Below are 18,782 nucleotides of genomic sequence, written 5' to 3'. Positions count from 1 at the left end.
TTTATGTTTTTATTAATTTTAGAGAGGAAGGGAGAGAGAGGGAGAAACATCAATGTGAAAGAAACATCAAACAGCTGCAAAGAACCAAGCCCACAACCCAGGCATGTGGCCCTGACTGGGAATCTAACTGGTGACCTTTTGATGCATGGGACGATACTCAACTAACTGAGCTACACCAGCCAGGGCCTCATTTAAAAAAAAAAAAAAAGTTTTGGTGTGTTTTTTTTTAATTGATTTCAGAGAGGAAGGGAGAGAGAGAAAGAAACATCAATGAGAGAATCATTGATTGGCTGTCTGCTGCACACACTCTGACTGGGGATAGAGCCCACAACCCTGGCATATGCTCTAACCAGGAATTGAACTGTGACCTCTTGGTTAATAGTTTGAAGCTCAATCACTGAGCAACACTGGTCTGGCCAGGTCCTCATTCTTAAAAAGGTAAACTTCTTGCCTACAGGATAAGGACTTATTATCATGGCATACAATGTCCTTCATGATCTAGCTAAACTTCAGCTGTACATCATATCTGCCCTAGGCACCACGGGCATACCAGTAACTTCTGATTCCTCAAATACAGTATGTTCTTTGATGCTTCTGTGCTGTTGCACCTGTTGGTATTTTTATGTCATTTATTTTCTTTGCAGAGTTAAATAACATGCCTAAGGCCCTACTGCTAGTAAGAGGCAAGCCTGGGACTACAAATCTCTGTGATCCCCAAAGCCTGTCATGCTTCTAGCCACTAGGTATGCTCATTTCCTCCCAGGAAATGTAAAGAATGTGGTAACAATCTCGTGCCCCTGGCCTCAACTATTTACTTTTACTCTGGTAATTTTAAGTGTTTTTTAATAGAAAAATCATTCTCACACCCTCATTATACAGACAGAAAGCATGGGTAATTAAATGGCCCTAGGAGATTTTGGAATAAATCTAGGTGGTGGGCCCAAGAGGATGATGGCTGCAGAGGCAACTGAGGGGGAGGGTCAAAGCCAGGTGCCACCAGGGGTGGGTTTCTATGGGGAGCCCAGTAGCCAATCCCCATTGTGCTCAAACACTGGCCAGCGGGAGGCCCCTCCCCAGCCTTCAGTGTCCCTGACAACGGCATTGTCCACCAGAAGCTCCAGTGAACTTCTGAAGAGGTGTGACTCCCTAATGTAGAAAGACCAGAGTCAAAGCAATACTGTACATTCCAGTTTCTCTTGAAAATGGACTTCATGGTCCCTATAACAATAGCAGCAGGAGCTATAGCCACATTTGCTGTTGCTGCTGTTGTAGCATTGATAGTAGTAAAAAGCATAAATTCTTTTAAGAAGTGGAGAAATAATGACAATACGAGTGCTGAAAATTTTGGTGAAACCGTCAGTTTCAAGATGGAAACAAGTGGGAAACAGGATAAAGAATCGATCGAGAAGGAACAGAAAGTATCCGAAGAATTAGTAGAAAAGGAACCGAAAACATCCCAAGAATCGGGTGAGAAGAAACAGGAAACATCTGAGGAAGTGGATGAGAAGGGCCAGGAATCATATGAAGAATTGGGCAAGAAGGAACAGGAACCCCATGAAGAACTGAACCAGAAGGAACAGGACAGCCAAACTCCGTAAGTGTAAACTATGACTTGGTTAATTTTAGAAGGACAGACATCAGATGCTGATCACGTGAGAGGGACACAGGGCTGGGCCACACCAGGCTGCTATCCTGCCTCCTACAGGGCAGACGCTGGAGGGAAGCCCTGGCTTGCTGGGTGTAGTGGTGGCAGACACACAGATGGTCACTTTCCTGAAAAATCGGTTTTCGGCGGCAAGGGTTAGCGGAGGGGACTGCATCTTTAGAATGGGGCGAAGGAAGTTACATGGAGGGAAAGCTGTCAGTGTGCTGGTTTCTTGACCATTTGGTTTTGGGTATTTCAAGCCCTGGCAAGGAGAAACACACACACACACACACACACACACACACACACACACCCACACCCCCACCACACACCCACACCCCAAGATCTGTCCAGTCACCTTTCACACAAGGCATTGAAGTGAAAAGGCCGCTTTCCCCGCGTGGCGGCTCCCTTGGGCGAGGCGGCCGTGCTGCACAATGGGCTCGACCTCACAGAGCCGAGCGCGGCGGGCGGCACGTGGGCGCCTCGGGACGGCGAGGTGCTGGGCTGCGATTGGCCCCTGCAAGGCTGGGAGCCGGTTTCGGTGGCATCCCGCCGCTGTGCCAGGCGTGGCCCCGGTTGCCAACAACAGCCAGGGCCGCCTCGGAAGCCGCGGGGCGGAGCGCGGGGCGGGGGCGCCGCTCCCCGAGCCAGCCGCAGTGCTCCCGGCCGCCGCGCGAGGGCGAGCGAGCCAGCGCCGTTTCCTTCCTCCTCCCGGATCCTCCGGCTCCGCCTTCCCGGTCCTCCCATCCCCCGGCTGGCTCAGCCTCCTCCATTTTCCAGATCTTTCTCGAACCCGCAGCTCCGCGAGCGGCCGTTGCCCGAGCGCTGACGGAAGCGGCCGAAGCAGCGGCTCGCGGGTCTCCCCGGAGGCCGAGCGCGCAGGCTCAGAGCTCGGTAACTGCCGGTTGGAGACGCCGACCCGCAGTGGAAACCCAGGCGGCGGAGGCGGCGGTGCGGCGACCTCCCTCTCCGCGGTTGCCCGACGCGCTGCCCTCATTTAAAGCGTAGCGACTTCGGGTCACCTCTTCTTTGCTTCTCGTAGGAGTCGCAATCCCAGGAGCAACAGCCCGACAGAGGACGCGGTCCCCACCCAGGAGCTTTCGGCACCAGCATCCCGACGACTCGGCGGCGGGATGTCTGTGGTTGGCATTGACCTCGGCTTTCTCAACTGCTACATCGCTGTAGCGAGGAGCGGCGGCATTGAGACCATCGCCAATGAGTACAGCGACAGGTGTACCCCGTAAGTGCCGTGTCCGGTCCCAATCCCGGCCCTGTGTGAGGTCCCGCCGGATGACTCCTCGGGATGCGCGCCGAACCCGGGGGTGGCAGGTGCAGCTGGGCGAGCCGGGCGGGCGTCGGGCTGCCGCCCCGCAAAGCGCCAGGGACTTAACTCTTACACTTTGCGCATCTCTACTTGCTGTGCCCGCGCCCCCGCCTCGTTCCCTAGCGGCCCTGCTTTAGTTTGCGGCAAGGGGTTGGGGTGGGGACCCCCTCGACGCCCTGAACATTAGAGAAAGATCTCCCATTACTTCTTTCTAGTGGGGCTTGCGGGAAATTCTCGGCCGCGGGCGCCCCCCCACCCCTTGCCAGCCGAGTGGAGAATTCTGCATTCATTCTGCCCTTCTCTCCTGCATTCATTCCCCCGTCTCTCTCTGCGTGACAGCTTTCTCGCAGAAAAGTAAGAAAATGAGAGCTTAGACTGCACACATCGGAAGATGAGTTATAGGGTCATCTGGCCCAGAAAGCTTTTTTCCCCCTTTCTCTTTCCTTTTTCTTTTCTTTTTTTTATTTTTCTTTTTTTTTCTTTTTTTATTTTTTTTAGCCAGTTGAGGTGTGCAGGGTTTTACCCCAGTGTCCCTGAGAATTCCAGGTAATGGCCCGGTTTCCAGGGGCGTGTGTATTAACACGTATTAATAGGAGAGAATTGGGGATGGGAGTCGTTGGCCTCTTGCATGGGTAATGTACACCCTTTAATGAGAAATGATGGTGTTAGACTCTATCCAAAGCGCATTTCTACAGAATGAATTGTTGTGAGAGTCGGAGGCGGCTGTCCTGTATAAACATGCTTGAGGAGTGATTGTGTTTCGAACACTTGATGAAAGACTTAAAAGAAGTGGCATTATGTCATGGAAACATGTTCCATTGTTTCTCTGGTCTGGGAAGTTTGTTGGCAAAATATATAATTAAGGCAGGGATATGAGAAATTGGCTTCGTGTTGTAGGCTCTTGTTACCGGTAATTTTATGAGGAAACCAAGTTTCCATGTCTTACCTTCTATGGACAAGTAACTAAACATGTTAATTTGACCTTTATGAATGGTCCAAAATATAATAAATATAAGACTAATCGTAACCAACACCAGTGTTAAGCTAAGACTTTAAATGATTAAATTACTGAAATTCTATGAATAATTTTTAAATATGTCAAGATATCCAGGAGTAGCTTACTTGAAGCAGTCTGCTTTGGTTTCTTTGAAGAATATTCTAGAAGGTTTTATATAACCTTTTCCAGATATGCATTATATTTCTATTGAAATTTTGGGTATTTATATACTCAAATATGAGCTTAGGTCAGTTAATCTTCATAGTACTGTTAAAACTCTTCTTTTTAGCCGAAACCGGTTTGGCTCAGTGGATAGAGCATCGGCCTGCGGACTCAAGGGTCCCAGGTTCGATTCCGGTCAAGGGCATGTACCTTGGTTGCGGGCACATCCCCAGTAGGGGGTGTGCAAGAGGCAGCTGATCGATGTTTCTCTCTCATCGATGTTTCTAACTCTCTATCCCTCTCTCTTCCTCTCTGTAAAAAAAAAAAAAAAATCAATAAAATATATTAAAAAAAAAAAAAAAAAAAACTCTTCTTTTTACATTTAAAAAATGTTTTCCATGTTCTAGTTGTCAAGCTAACATAACACAGATATTTCTAAGATATAAATATAATATGGAAGGATTCTATGGAAAAGAGGAAAGAAATGCTCAATTCCATTGGTTCAGCATCCATATAATTTTCACATTTGTTTCATTCTTTAACGTACATGATTATATTTAAATGAGAGAATACTGTGTGTAAACCAAGGACAGTTTAATGAAACAAATAATTGCTTAATTTTGGCCTACAATTAAGGGCCAGGTAATTTAATATATTAATTCTTCAGACTTCATCTCTGTAAAGTTGGGAGTGCTTGTACTAGCCTCTCATGTCGTGCATAAATTGAAGAGGGAGAAAGAAATTAACAGGCATAAATTGAAATTAGCTTAATTTTTCTGAAAATTTTCTTCAAAAAATAATTATACAAGCAGTACATGCTCATTGTAGAAATATAGGCACATTAAAAGATGAAATTAATAATTATAATTATTCCACCCAGAAATAAAACTTGCATGGTTTTCCCTGTGTGTGGTTTAAGAATAGATTATGTTACTTTATATTGTTTGGTAACCTCATTCTATCTAAAACATATCTTTACACTAATTTAGCATTTTTATCATTTCCTTAATTTAATCTATCCCTTATTGAACATTCAGATTGTTTATATATATTTTGATAAACAACTAGAGGCCCAGTGCATGAAATTCGTGCATGGGGGTATGTCCCTCAGCCCAGCCTGCACCCTCTCCAATCTGGGACCCCTCGAGGGATGTCCGACTGCCCATTTAGGCCCAATCCTATCTCACAATCCAGGACTGCTGGCTTCCAACTGCTCGCCTGCCTGCCTTCCTCATTGCCCCTAACCACTTCTGAATGACAGCTTGATCACCCCCTAACCACTCCCCTGCCAGCCTGATTGGTGCCTAACTGATCCCCTGCCAGCCTGATTGCCCCTAACTGCCCTCCCCTGCAGGCCTGGTCCCCCCCAACTGCTCTCCCCTGAAGGCCTGGTCACCCCTAACTGCCCTTCCCTGCAGGCCTGGTTGCCCCCAACTTCCCTCCTCTGCCAGCCTGGTCACCCCTAACTGCCATCTCCTGCAGGCTTGATCACCCCCAGTTGCCCTCCCTTGCAGGCCTGGGTCCCCCCCAACTGCCATTCCCTGCAGGCCCAGTCGCCCCCAACTTCCCTCTCCTGCAGGTCTGGTCACCCCCAACTTCCCTCTCCTGCAGGCCTGGACCCCCCAAACTGCACTCCACTGCAGGCCTGGTCCCCCACAACTGTTCTCCCCTGCAGGCCTGGGATCCCCCCAACTGCCATTTCCTGCAGGCCCGGTCAAGCCCAACTTCCCTCCTCTGCCAGCCTGGTCACCCCTAACTGCCTTCCCCTGCAGGCTTGATCACCCCCAACTGCCCTCCCTTGCAGGCCTGGTCCCTCCCAACTGCCCTCCCCTGCTGGCCTGATCACCCATAACTGCCCTCCCTTACAGGCCTGGTCCCTCCCAACTGCCCTCCCCTGCTGGCCATCTTGTGGCAGCCGTCTTGTGACTACATGGTGGCAGTCATCTTTGACCATGTGGGGGCAGCCATCTTGTGTGTTGGAGTGACAGTCAATTTGCATATTACTCTTTTATTAGATAGGCTAGAGGCCTGGTACACGGGCCTGCAGGGAAGGGCAGTTGGGGAGGACCCAGGCTGGTTTGCCCTGAAGGGTGTCCTGGATCAGGGTAGCGGTTCCTTTGGGGCATGGGGCAGCCTGGGCGAGGGGCCTGTGGTGGTTTGCAGGCCGGCCACGCCCTCCGGCGACACAAGCATAGGCCAGGGCTGGCTGGAAGCAGGTATCTGGGATTTATTTTATCTTCTATAATTGAAACTTTGTTGCTTTGAGCAGAGGCCAGGGCAGGCCAGGGCAGGCGGGAAGCTTGGCTTTCTCCATCGCCGGGTGCAACCCAAGCCTCCTGCTCGCTCCAGCTCCATGGGGGCTGCCATCTTAGTTGGGTTAATTTGCATGCTCGCTCTGATTGGCTGGTGGGCATAGCGGAGTGATGGTTAATTTACATGTTTCTCTTTTATTAGTGTAGCTGTGGCAATAACTATCTTTGTAACTAAAATTTTTTTAAGTAGCTAATCTTTACTGGAATTTTTATGTGGCAGATACTAAGCTAAGATCCTTCTGTTTTACAGAGAGGAAGGGAGAAGGATAGATAGAAACATCTATCAGCTGCCTGACCCATTCACCCTAGTGGGGATCGAGCCTGCAACCTAGGCATATGCCCTTAATGGGAATCGGACCGTGATCTCCTGGTTCATGGGCTAATGCTCAACCACTGAACAACACTGGCCAGGCTATAATTAAATTTTTTACTTTTAATTCCTTCAAATAAATTTCTAGAAATAGAATTAATGTGTGTACATTTGAAAGGCCTTCGATATGTTTGTACTGTTCAATTAAGTATACAGATGGGGATTGGAATTTCCATTCCAGGCTTAATTATATCAGAGTAATTAGTTTCAAACGTGGGAAAAGAAACTGCAGCCAAAGATCCTCATTCAGTATCAGATTAAAGCATGTGGTCAACTAAAACATTCTGCCATGTTGATAATAGTGCTTGCACTATCATACACACCTTCACTTTTTTAAAACTCAAATTGTGCTGAGATGGGTGGAAGGGCAGACATCTCACACTTTAGCATGCCAAAGCTAGGGCTATAAAAATATTTTATTTTATGATTATTTTTATCCTCACCCGAGGGTATGGTTTTATTGATTTGAGAGAGAGAGAGGAAGGGAGAGAGGGAGGGGAGAGAGTAAGAAAGGAATAGAGAAAGACAGAGAGAGAGAAAAGAAAAAAGAAAAGGAGAAGAGAAGAGAAGAGAAGAGAAGAGAAGAGAAGAGAAGAGAAAAAAGAAAAGAAAAGAAAAGAAAGAAAGAGAAAGAAAAGAAAAGAAAAGAAAAGAAAAGAAAAGAAAAGAAAAGAGAAAAGAGAGAGAAACATTGATCAGTTGCCTCCCATAGATGCCCTTACTAGGGATCAAACCCAAAACTTTTAGGCATATGGGATGACGCTTCCAACTAACTGAGCCACTTGTTCATCTTTTAGTATGAATATTATCTAAAATAAAACAAAATAAATCTTCACTCATTGCCTTGAATTTGTGGGTGAGAAATTCTAAAAGGTTTCTAGAAGGCCAGGAATGATAAATACAAATTACATAATATCTGAGTTTAAGATATTTAAAGCTAACCACTTAATTTAAAACAGTTGATTGACCTCTCATATCATTATTAATTGAGCTATTGTATTTTTTAGAGTCGACTCAATGATAGCAGATGAAGCTACAAATAGTTATTGTGATCTTATAGAAACTGGCAAGTAAGGTCAGAATTTTAAAAATAGGGATATATTAAAAGTGTAAGTGGTAAATCAAAGCATTTTGAATCCTTAGTTGAGATTGACAATGAAGCAAAGAAATTTAGAGTGCTGACCTTTTAAGTGAGAAGTCTCTGAGTCTGCTGGCAGTATGTGTTTCCTCCATCCTCATCAAGCATGGCCTTATAAAAATAGTCTCTATAAGAGAGAGAGAAAGTTAATCTTAAATTTTAAGGGGAAATATAACTTTCTTAAAGTAATAAACTGTCATTTGATTTTTATGCCCCTCCTCTTCTATAAGTGACATAGGACATTTAGAAGGTCTGTTTGTTTAGAGTTCTGTGGCATTCTCTGAGAATCTGTGACAGCCAATATAGTGACAATATTAGATTGAATATTATGGATTTAAGCTGCATTGTAAACACTCCTTTTTTTTTAGATACAAAATGGAATTTCTAAATAGTAGTTGAAATAATCTATGAAAGGATAATATATGTGGATTTTATGTTATACATTTCTTTAAATAATTGAATAACCTTTCCTATAAAACCTTTATCTGCCTAATATGTGATATAAAGTGTCCATTTCACTTGTTATTACTAAAGTTAGGTAAAAGTTTTGAGAGTGAATGGGTATTTATTTAGATTTTTCTGAAAATCCTTGGCAGATACTTATTTAGTGGTTGTGTTCTAGAATATTTTTGACAGAAAATTGAACAAAGAAAGGAGTTTGAAGACCTTTAGCTATATTTTAATTGTTTAGCTTTCTCTGTGACGTAATATATGTATGAAGTATATTTCAAAGCATCTAGCACTTAATAAGTAATAGTTGTTGAATCAATCTTATTTGGATCTAGTGTTCAAAAGAATTTAAACACTTGAGAAATCAACCTAAGAATGAGATTTTCTGTGCACTCAAGTAATGGTAGTAAAGTATTGAAAAGTTAAAAATTATTCAGGAGATTACTATGCTAAGTGAAATAAGCTAGTCAATGAAAGACAAATACCATATGATCTCACTTATATGTGGAATCTAATGAACAAAATAAACTGACCAACAAAAGAGAAACGGAGGCATGGATACATGGAACAGACTGACAGCTGTCAGAGAGAAGGGGAGAGGGAGACTGGAATAAAGAAGGTGAAGAGATTAGCCAAAGAACATACACGGTGTAACCCATAGACACAGACAACAGTGTGGTGATGCCAGAGGGAGGGTTGTAAGCAGAGAACTTTCATGACCTTAGTCTTTAGGAGAATTTCTCTGGGTATTATATTGAGAATAGACATATACTATATACTGGAAATGTCCTCAGCAAAACACATATTAAAATGCTTCCTCTTTTTTTAAGCCTTTATTCAGAAATCACCTTTACTACTAGTTTTTTCTAAACCTTATTATCTAGATGTGATTAGTCTTTTTTTTTTTTTTGCTACTGTCATTCATAATCATATTCTGATTTTTTTCAATAGACTATAAATTATCCAGAGAGTGATTGTAGCTAGTATGCACACAATGCCTGTAACTATTTGTTAATTAAATAAATAATTACCTTAGTTACAATGGAAATCATGAAAATACTTTCTTGAATCATTACATTATTGATAATAATGTTACTCTATACTTGCATTTATAAGCAGAATTATGTATAAATGCTGAAATAAAAACAGTAATTGTATTGTTCAAAGCATTTACCTATATTCACTTAATTAATACAGTCCTATGAGCAGGTGTTACCATTACTATCTTCCAGATGAGAAACTGAGGAAATAATGGTTAGGTGATTTCCACAAGGTTATTTACTTGTTATGTAGCAGAGCCAGGATTTAGATCCAAGCAGCCTGTCCTTATTGAATACAGTGTATTTTTTCCATTGATTTTTAGAGAGAGTGGAAGGAAGGGGAGGGGGAGAGAGACAGAGAGAGAGAGACAGACAGACAGACAGACAGACAGACAGACAGGAGAAACATCATTGTGAAAGAGTCATATCGATTGGTTGCCTCCTGCACTCCCCGGTTGGGGCTGGGAATTGAACCTGAAGCCCATGTACGTGCCCTTGACCAGGAATCAAACCCGCAACCCTTAGGGCCAGGGCTCATGCTGGAACCACTGAGTAACACCGACCAGGGTGAATCCAGTTAATTTTATTAGTAGGTCATAAACCAATAGAATTTGAAAAACAATTTTAGAAACCAACACAGTGTTGCCACCAATAGAACATTTTTTAAAAGTATAACATTTATTCTAACCACTTTTCCATTTCTTATGAAAGTTTGAAAATATGTAAAGTTCTGATTTTAGATAACCTCTTTTTAAAATAGTACATGATTACATTAATCCTTTAAATTTATTTTTATATAAGGTGAAGCAGAATAATAGCACATTGATATAAAAAACACCATGGAAAACAACATTGTGTTTTTCCCCTTTTAGGGCCTGTATATCTTTGGGATCAAGAACTAGAGCCATTGGAAATGCAGCTAAGAGCCAGGTAAATTGTTAATGTAGATGTTTTGATTTATAGAAACAATTAACTGAATCTTGGTAACTAAGCTCCCATTTTACGTAAATTAAGAGTGAAAAGAAAGAGTAGGGAAAATATGATAGATGCTAAACCTCTGTATTTTATTATATATATTTTGCTTTGGTTTATAAAATATTTTTAAATTTTATTCATTAAAAATCTTTAGTTGTGAAGTTAGGATGTTCCATCATATAGCATCAGTTTTTCACTGGGTAGTCATTTTCTATGGGATATCCTATCTAGAATATACACTTCAACAACAAGTGAGTGACGTCTTGGTAAAAGAAGGTAGGAAGAATGGAGGAACTAATTTCCAGAGGAACCCAATGTGGCTACCAGTACTTGACATGGAATCTGTTTAAGTCTTCATATTTTTAGGCTTCTGAAATACTTATGGTAGCACATTCACTTTTAACCCTTTGCACTCGCTTGCTTTTTTCTCGATTCCTTTATTCTACTCGGGATTTAATTTTTTAAATACCCCAGATTTTACAAAGTGCGGCAGTAGAATAAAAAAACTGGAGTTTCTTTTCATACAAACTTATTTATTTGGATTTTTTTTAAATATATTTTATTGATTTTTTACAGAGAGGAAGGGAGAGAGACAGAGAGCTAGAAACATCGATGAGAGAGAAACATCGATCAGCTGCCTCCTGCACACCCCCTACTGGGGATGTGCCCGCAACCAAGGTACATGCCCTTGACCAGAATCGAACCCGGGACCTTTCAGTCCACAGGCCAACACTCTATCCACTGAGCCAAACCGGTTTCGGCTATTTGGATTTTTTTATATTTCAAATTATTGATACATTCAAAGAGTATACAAAGAGCTGCTACCGATGCTAACCGTGTCGAGTGCAAAAGGTTAATATTCCAGGCTATAGGTTCATTGTCCATGGACTTCGTTTATTGCCCTAAACTAAAAGCCCTTAATAATTTCTTTAAAAATTTTAATATATACCTGGGTCTTCTTTTCTTCATTATAAGATAACTTGTTTAATGGGGCTTTTTCTTCATGACTTTGTAGGAATAATTGCTCATTTATCCAGGAATTTTGCTTATAATTTTTATCAAGTTTGTCTTATAATTGGTCTAGATATGAATAAGCTTGTATCTTCTACTTTCATCTATATATATAAAAGCCTAAGCGACCGTCCAGCCATTCAACTGCTTGACCAGTAGCTATGATGCTCACTGACCACCGGGGGCAGACGCTCAATGCACAGGCATGGAAACATGGAACAGACTGATGAATCTCAGAGGGAAGTGGGAGGAGGAAGGGTGGGAAGAGATTAACCAAAAATCTTATGTGCATACTGGAGGCCCAGTGCATGGATTTGTGCACTGGTAGGGTCCTTCGGCCTGGCCTGCAGGGATTAGGTCGAAACCGGCAGTCCAACATCCCCCAAGGGGTCCCGGATTGTGAGAGGGTGCAGGCCAGGCCGAGGACCCCATCGGTGCACAAATCTGTGTACTGGGCCTCTAGTTTGTACATAATTGTTGAGTTGGTTCCAAAATGCCCCCTTCACTAAAGTTTACATCTCATATTCTGGCTAATCTTCTAAGTGTATCATAGATATCAGAGTCTCTAAAGAAAGTTATTTCTCCTAAGGAGCTAAAGACCAACACGGTAATTCAAGATTCCTGCATTTTTCATCTCATAATTGAAGATCAACATCTATTTGGCTTTTAAAGGTCACTAAGAGGGCACAAATGGATCTCAGTAATATTCTATTGTTAGAACTACATATTCTAGTTAAAGAAAAAATTGCTTTATCAAAGTACAAGCCATTTACTAGTTAGCACTTTAACGTAGCACCATGCTTCATGGAAAGAGTTTTAATTCACAAGCCTAGGAGCAATTCGTTGCAATGGAAGCAACATAGTAGTACATGAGAAATTTCATAAAGAATTACGTATTCAGAGGAAAAGAAAGATCGGACAATAAAAAAACATATTAAATAAAAACAAATGAAATTGGAAAGAAATAAGAGAAATCAAAGATACTAATTTCCTTGGGCAGCGATTTCAACCTTTTTCATCTCATGGCACACATAAACTAATTACTAAAATTCTGTGGGACACCAAAAAAATATTTTTTGCCAATCTGACAAAAAAAGATATAATTTTGATTTATTTACAAAAATAATAATAATAATGATTACCTACCCTATTGCTCCAAAGTGATTTTTTAAAAAAAAACTCAGGTGCCTATACTTGTATATAAGGAGTTCTAGTACCACGAAATAACCAATCAAACACAATTAGATGCAACTCTATTATATGACCTATATATTTATGGTTCAAGACAAGGCATTCACACTTGATTGCTATTGTCACGTTGGCTGTTGTCATTTTTTATTTGACAATCTAAGGGAAAAGGAGGTCAGTGCCCCTGACTAAATTATCAGGTATTTCATTTTTTAAAAATTCTTGTGGCACACCACTTGAAAATCGCTGTACTAGAGCAAAAGTGTTGAGGGGAACCAGACACAAGTTATAGATAGGTTTTATTATCTGAAAAATATTTAAATTTTATTCTTTCTTTTTTGAAGACAGTAATTTTATATCTAACTTTCCTAGGAAAGGAGGAATATTGGGGGGGGGGGGATAGTTTACATGCATATGTTCTCATTGTGTAATTTTACTATTAGTAGGAAACCAGAAAAATGAATGAATGTGTGTAATTCTGCACTTGGATGTGTAGGATAAAGAGACTTAGTGGTTCTCAAGTATTAGCATAGTGTTTATTTTTCATTTATTAAGTAATTGATAAAGTGTTTACTGCCAACAGATAGTCACAAATGTAAGAAATACAATTCATGGCTTCAAAAAGCTTCATGGACGATCATTTGATGATCCTATTGTGCAAACTGAAAGGATCAGGATTCCCTATGAGCTGCAGAAAATGCCTAATGGAAGTGCAGGAATTAAGGTAAGTTTATATTCCCGGAATACAAACATATATTTGAATTAAAGTAACCAGATACCATATTTTTCTTCTTTATTGTTAGCTAGGAAATTGAATGATAAAAATTGCTTTTGTGGGAGGTAAGGATATGTAACAGGTAAAGACACTTTTGCAAGTAATTTGCTTGTAACAATGTGTTAGGCACTGAAACTTCAGAACTAAGAGATTATAACACTAGAACAGTCCTTTTGGAATATAACTTCCTTGAGCAAGGACTTTGCCTTTTTCACTGTTGTATATCCAGCATGTATAGTGGAGATTTTCAAAGAATATTTATTGGATGAATAAATGACTCAATAAAAATCTCTCAACTTTTGGTTTCAGGTGCGGTACCTAGAAGAAGAGAGACCTTTTGCTATTGAGCAAGTTACTGGAATGCTGTTGGCTAAGCTTAAAGAGACTTCAGAAAATGCTTTAAAGAAACCAGTAGCTGACTGTGTGATATCAGTAAGTTTTACTTCAGTAATGAGTACTCTTGAATCCTATTTTCTAGGGCACTATAGTTCTTCCTTATGCATGGGGGTTAAGTTCCAAGACCCCTAGTGGATGCCTCAAACCATGATAATACTAAACCCTGTATCTGTACTATGATTTTTTGTATGCATATATACCTTTTCACTTAAAGAAAGCAAGCGCTTTACAGTTTCTTTTTGGCATATTCGAATTACCAGCATCATTACTCTTGCACTTTGGGGCCGTTATGAAGTAAAATAAGGGTGACTTGAACACAAGCACTGTGGTACCACAACAGTCAGTATGATAACCAAGGTGGCCACTATGTAGGCCCCTGGGCAGATAGTGTATACAGCCTGGATACTCGGGACAAAGTGATGATTCACCCAGGCAGGACAGAGCAGGATAATACTAGATTTCATCACACTACTCAGAAGAGCATACAATTTAAAACTTATGAATTGTTTATTTCTGGTATTTTCCCTTTAGTATTCTCAGAACTTGGTTGACCATGGGTAATTGAAACCATGGAAAGCAAAACTGTGAATAAGGGAAGCATCCTGTATTAATGTTATATTAAAATGATTTTCTTTCCTTTCTTTATTGTTTCTGCCCTTATCCAGTAAATAAACTTAAATCCAGTTTTACTTTTTTGTTGTTGTTAATCCTCACCGAAGGATATTTATCCATTGATTTTTATTTTATTTTATAGAGAGTGGAAGGGAGAGGGCGAAACACAGAGAGGAAAATGTCGATGTGAGAGAGACAAATCGATTGGTTGCCTCCCATATGAGCCCTGACTAGGGCCAGGGATCAAGCTTGTAACGGAGTTACATGCCATTGAATGGAATCGAACCCAGGACCCTTCGGTCCACAGGCCAATCGCTCTATCCACTGAGCAAAACTACTGGCTTGGGCTCCATTTTTACTTTTAGATTAAAAAGAAATTACCTTATTTGGTAAAGTTCAGGAGAGAGGTTCCCAAAAGTCATTCATGATAATCAATGAATCTTGTAAAAAATACAGTTAATGTATGTGATTAGTGGCTTCTGTAAATGCCACTTCTTCCTAAGAATCTTTCCAGGGAGCACTGACTTTCCCACCTCTAGGGCTTGAACATTGTATCTCAAAGGTTGAAAACTCCCACATGGGACTTTGAAACTGTGAATATTCTGTATCAGAAAGAAGAGATTTTGTTTTAATGATAAATTGGATATATTTAATATGTATACTTTCTAAAGTTTTGACATATGCATATACCGATAAAACCATCATCACTGTCAATATAATAAACATATTCCCTTGTGCCTTTTTAAAGATAAAACTTGTTGGTTTTATAAGCTGTACAGTGTGATGCTTTCATATCATAGTGAAATGATTAGTGCTGTCAAGCTAATTAAAATTAACATATTCACCTCCTCATATGGTTACCTTTTTTTTTATTTTTTTTGTGTGTGATGAGAGCACCTGACCTACTTTCTTACAAAATTTCCATGATACAATATTATAAACTACAGAGCCCATGTTGTATATTAGATGAACTAATATTTTTTCATAGGTCAAACCAACATAAGAAGGATTTAGACTAACATATTTTGGAAGTCCTGTAGTATTATTCCATATTATTCGTTGCTTTACAATTGTTTGTACTTTAGGTCACATTTTATGATATAGAATAGCCAAACTTAAAAAAAAGAAAACAATGCCTGTCCCCCTGGGTCTCTCATAGTGCCCCATGCCAGAGCAAACTGTGACCTTGAACCATAGTCTGCAGGCACTGGAGCAAGTTACACAGGGGGGTGGGGGGTGGGGGCGGGTGGAAGAGTATGTTTTCTCATTTATTTCATTAGAACACCATTCTTTGCCTTAAGCTGTACACAAATTTTAGTGTAATTAATTTACATTTTCAGCTAATGAAATGTTTAAGTAAAACATATTACATAAATTTACTATACTTAATTGTTGTTTTTAAATATCAGATTCCTAGCTTTTTCACTGATGCTGAGAGAAGATCTGTGATGGCCGCAGCCCAGGTTGCAGGTTTAAATTGTTTAAGATTGATGAATGAAACTACTGCAGGTGAGCACTTCGCTGTTTGAAATTACTGTCAAAAAATACTGTTACTTTTTAAAAACTGTTATGTACTGGTTCTTGTAAGCTTTGCATTTTGAAGTATAAAAGTTTGGCATGTTTTACATTGGCTATAAGAATCATTAATCTTCAAGAGTTATAGATGAGTAAAGAAAAAATAAAATTAAAAATATTAATTAAGCAAATTATGAAGTTAAGTTAATTTGAAATTAATAATTTGTATTACTCTACTGTGTATTAAAGTGTATAGTATCAAAGTGATTTATCTGTTTCCACATGACTGCTATACTGAAAGTAACCTAATTCTTTGTTCTTACACAGTTGCACTAGCATATGGAATTTATAAACAGGATCTTCCCCCGTTAGATGAGAAACCAAGAAATGTAGTATTTATTGATATGGGACATTCTGCCTACCAAGTCTCACTTTGTGCTTTTAACAAAGGAAAACTTAAAGTAAGTAAATAAGTGATTTGCAATATTTAGCTTTAATGGTTCAGAGCATTTAAGACCATGTAGAGAACCTTAATGTCTGGATTTAAAAATCCATGAAAACTGTGAACTTGAGCAAGGTACGTAACCTCTCTAAACCTTAGGTTTCTCAGCTGGGGATACCATTAGTAACTATCTCATAGAACTTTTGGGGACAAAATGAGTTAATGTATACAAAATGCTTGGAATGCCACATAGTAGATACTATAATATTCATTAGCTATTTGTATTATTGAGGTATTACATTAGCTATCAGATAATTTTACATATTTATCTATAAATAGACATAAGGAAACATTTTTAAAAATGATTCCATTGTTTTTGGAAACCTTTGTATCCAAGAATCCTAATCAAAATTTTCTGCAATGTGGCATTATTTACTTGTATATGCTTATTTTCTTAGAGTCTGTATTTGGTTTTATATTTATTTTTACATTGGTTATCTTATCCAGACTTACACATTTTCTCCATTATGTACATGTATAGAATTGACTAGAATATGAAATGCTTTGGGTTATCCAACACCTTTTAGAGCCTTTTGTCTTACCTATATATATAAAAAGCTAATATGCTAAGTGTCTGACTGCCAACTGGTCGCTATGACACGCACTGACCACCAGGGGAGAGATGCTCAACGGAGGAGCTGCTGTGACGCGCACTGGCCATTTACAGAGAAATGGCACCACAGAGCTGGTGCCCACAAAGCAACACTCGGCTTCTCCCAAGTGGGACACAGGCCCCACCACCCGAGTGACAGCCCACCAAATCGCAGCCAATGCTGCTGCCGAGACCCCATAGCACAAAATGTGGCTCACAGCCCAGCCCAGCCTGGAAATGGTGGCTGTGGGTGCCAGGTAATGACATGATGTAGCAACGCCCGGCTTCCTCTCCCTAGCAACTACTAGCCTTCTTGCAGTTTTTTCAGCCCAGGAACACAACTTGCTTTATAGCCAGGTGCAAACATTTCACACTATAACCAAATGTCTGTAAAGCATTTTCCCATGCCTAATCTCATTCGATCCTCACAGATGTCCTGGAGTAGGTAGACAGGAGTCTTGGTGGAATCCTATTTTCTTTTCATTAGCCAGAAAATGGAGATTTAGAAAGTTTAGAAACTTGACCCGACTGAAAAGAAGTAAGAAATGGTGGACCTTGAAAATGACTTCAGGTTTTCTCACTGCACAGAATATAGTCAAACACTGCTCCAGTTAAATATTTTATCTTTTGTTCTCCCTGTGTGATCTACAATAATAATCTGCTTCATGTTGATATTTACTGCTGTGTTGCTGCTGACAATTACCTGAAAGAGAAGTTGGGGTGCTTCACTGGGCTGGAAAAAGTTTAGCTAAATCAGAAAGCAGGTCTAATTAAGCAAGTTTATCAATAGACTAGAGACCCAGTACACAAAATTCATGCACGGGATGGGGGGTTCCCTCAGCCCAGCCTGCACCCTCTCCAATCTGGGACCCCACAGGGATCGGGTCCACACCAGCAGTTGGACAGCCCTCTTCCAATCTGGCTCCTAACTGCTCACCTGCCTGCCTGCCTGATTGCCCCTAACTGCCTCTGCCTGCCAGCCTGATCGCCCCTAACCACTCCTCTGCCAGCCTGATTGATGTCTAACCGCTCCCCTGCCTGCCCAATCGCCCCCAACTGCCCTCCCCTGCCGGCCCAATGGCCCCCAACTGCCCTCCCCTGCCTGCCCAGTCGCCCCCAACTGCCCTTCCCTGCAGGCCTGGTCCCTCCCAACTGCCCTCCCCTGGCAGCTTGGTCACCCCCAGCTGCCCTCCCCTGCTGGCCCCGATCACTCCCAACTGCCCTCCCCTGTTTGCCTGTTTGCCCCCAACTGCCCTTCCCTGCACTTTGTAAGTAGGCATTTCTGCTCTCTACTGTGGGGAGAGAGACTACACATCTTGGTCCTATGACTTCAAGAAGTTCTGTGACTTGTCTATTCCTGTTCCACCTAATTGCTAGCTGGGGCTTATTGGTCAGCATGCTTACCATGTCAAATTCTTGTCATTCTTCTTCATACTTTTTGGTGTTCTTTTTTGTTCTCATGTATTCTTTTGTTTTTCTGTATTTTTATAAAAATAGACTCATTTTTAAAAAATAATTTAAGTTCTACTCCCTGAACTATAAATTGACCAATTATAGTATATTTTAGGTTTAATCTTTGGATCAGCTTTTCTTGGCTACTTTATTTTTGGTTATGTATTTATTACTATTTCTTTGTTCTGTTAAACTTAGTTTTTGGCCTACCTGTTTAATGCTGTTATAGAATAAAAAAGTGTGTAATGGTAAAGTTTTAGTTGTTGTAACTCAATTATTTCAGAATTAGAGATATATTTTTATTGATTTCAGAGAGGAAGAGA

At 40.8% G+C, this 18,782-nt stretch overlaps 1 protein-coding gene across 2 annotated transcripts in view; it reads left to right on the top strand.

Annotated features, from left to right (window-relative positions):
• Nucleotides 1-1,162: 1,162 nt before the first annotated feature.
• HSPA4L (heat shock protein family A (Hsp70) member 4 like) overlaps nt 1,163-18,782 on the top strand; it is a 49,373-nt gene continuing 31,753 nt past the window's right edge. The window contains exons 1-7 of one of the 2 annotated variants that reach the window (XM_054717753.1): nt 1,163-1,594; nt 2,691-2,888; nt 10,314-10,371; nt 13,199-13,339; nt 13,700-13,822; nt 15,808-15,907; nt 16,241-16,374. In XM_054717753.1, the coding sequence (XP_054573728.1) occupies nt 1,203-1,594; nt 2,691-2,888; nt 10,314-10,371; nt 13,199-13,339; nt 13,700-13,822; nt 15,808-15,907; nt 16,241-16,374 (1,146 nt within the window). In that variant the 5' untranslated portion in view covers nt 1,163-1,202. Of the gene's footprint in view, nt 1,595-2,439; nt 2,600-2,690; nt 2,889-10,313; nt 10,372-13,198; nt 13,340-13,699; nt 13,823-15,807; nt 15,908-16,240; nt 16,375-18,782 lie in introns of those variants that run through there. The other variant, XM_028150473.2, reaches the window with a different exon arrangement.

Source organism: Eptesicus fuscus, chromosome 6 (assembly GCF_027574615.1).
Source record: "Eptesicus fuscus isolate TK198812 chromosome 6, DD_ASM_mEF_20220401, whole genome shotgun sequence".
In the NCBI taxonomy this organism is placed as follows: domain Eukaryota; kingdom Metazoa; phylum Chordata; class Mammalia; order Chiroptera; family Vespertilionidae; genus Eptesicus; species Eptesicus fuscus.
Note: the sequence above shows the minus strand (reverse complement) of the source record. Positions and strands in the feature narration are given on the sequence as shown.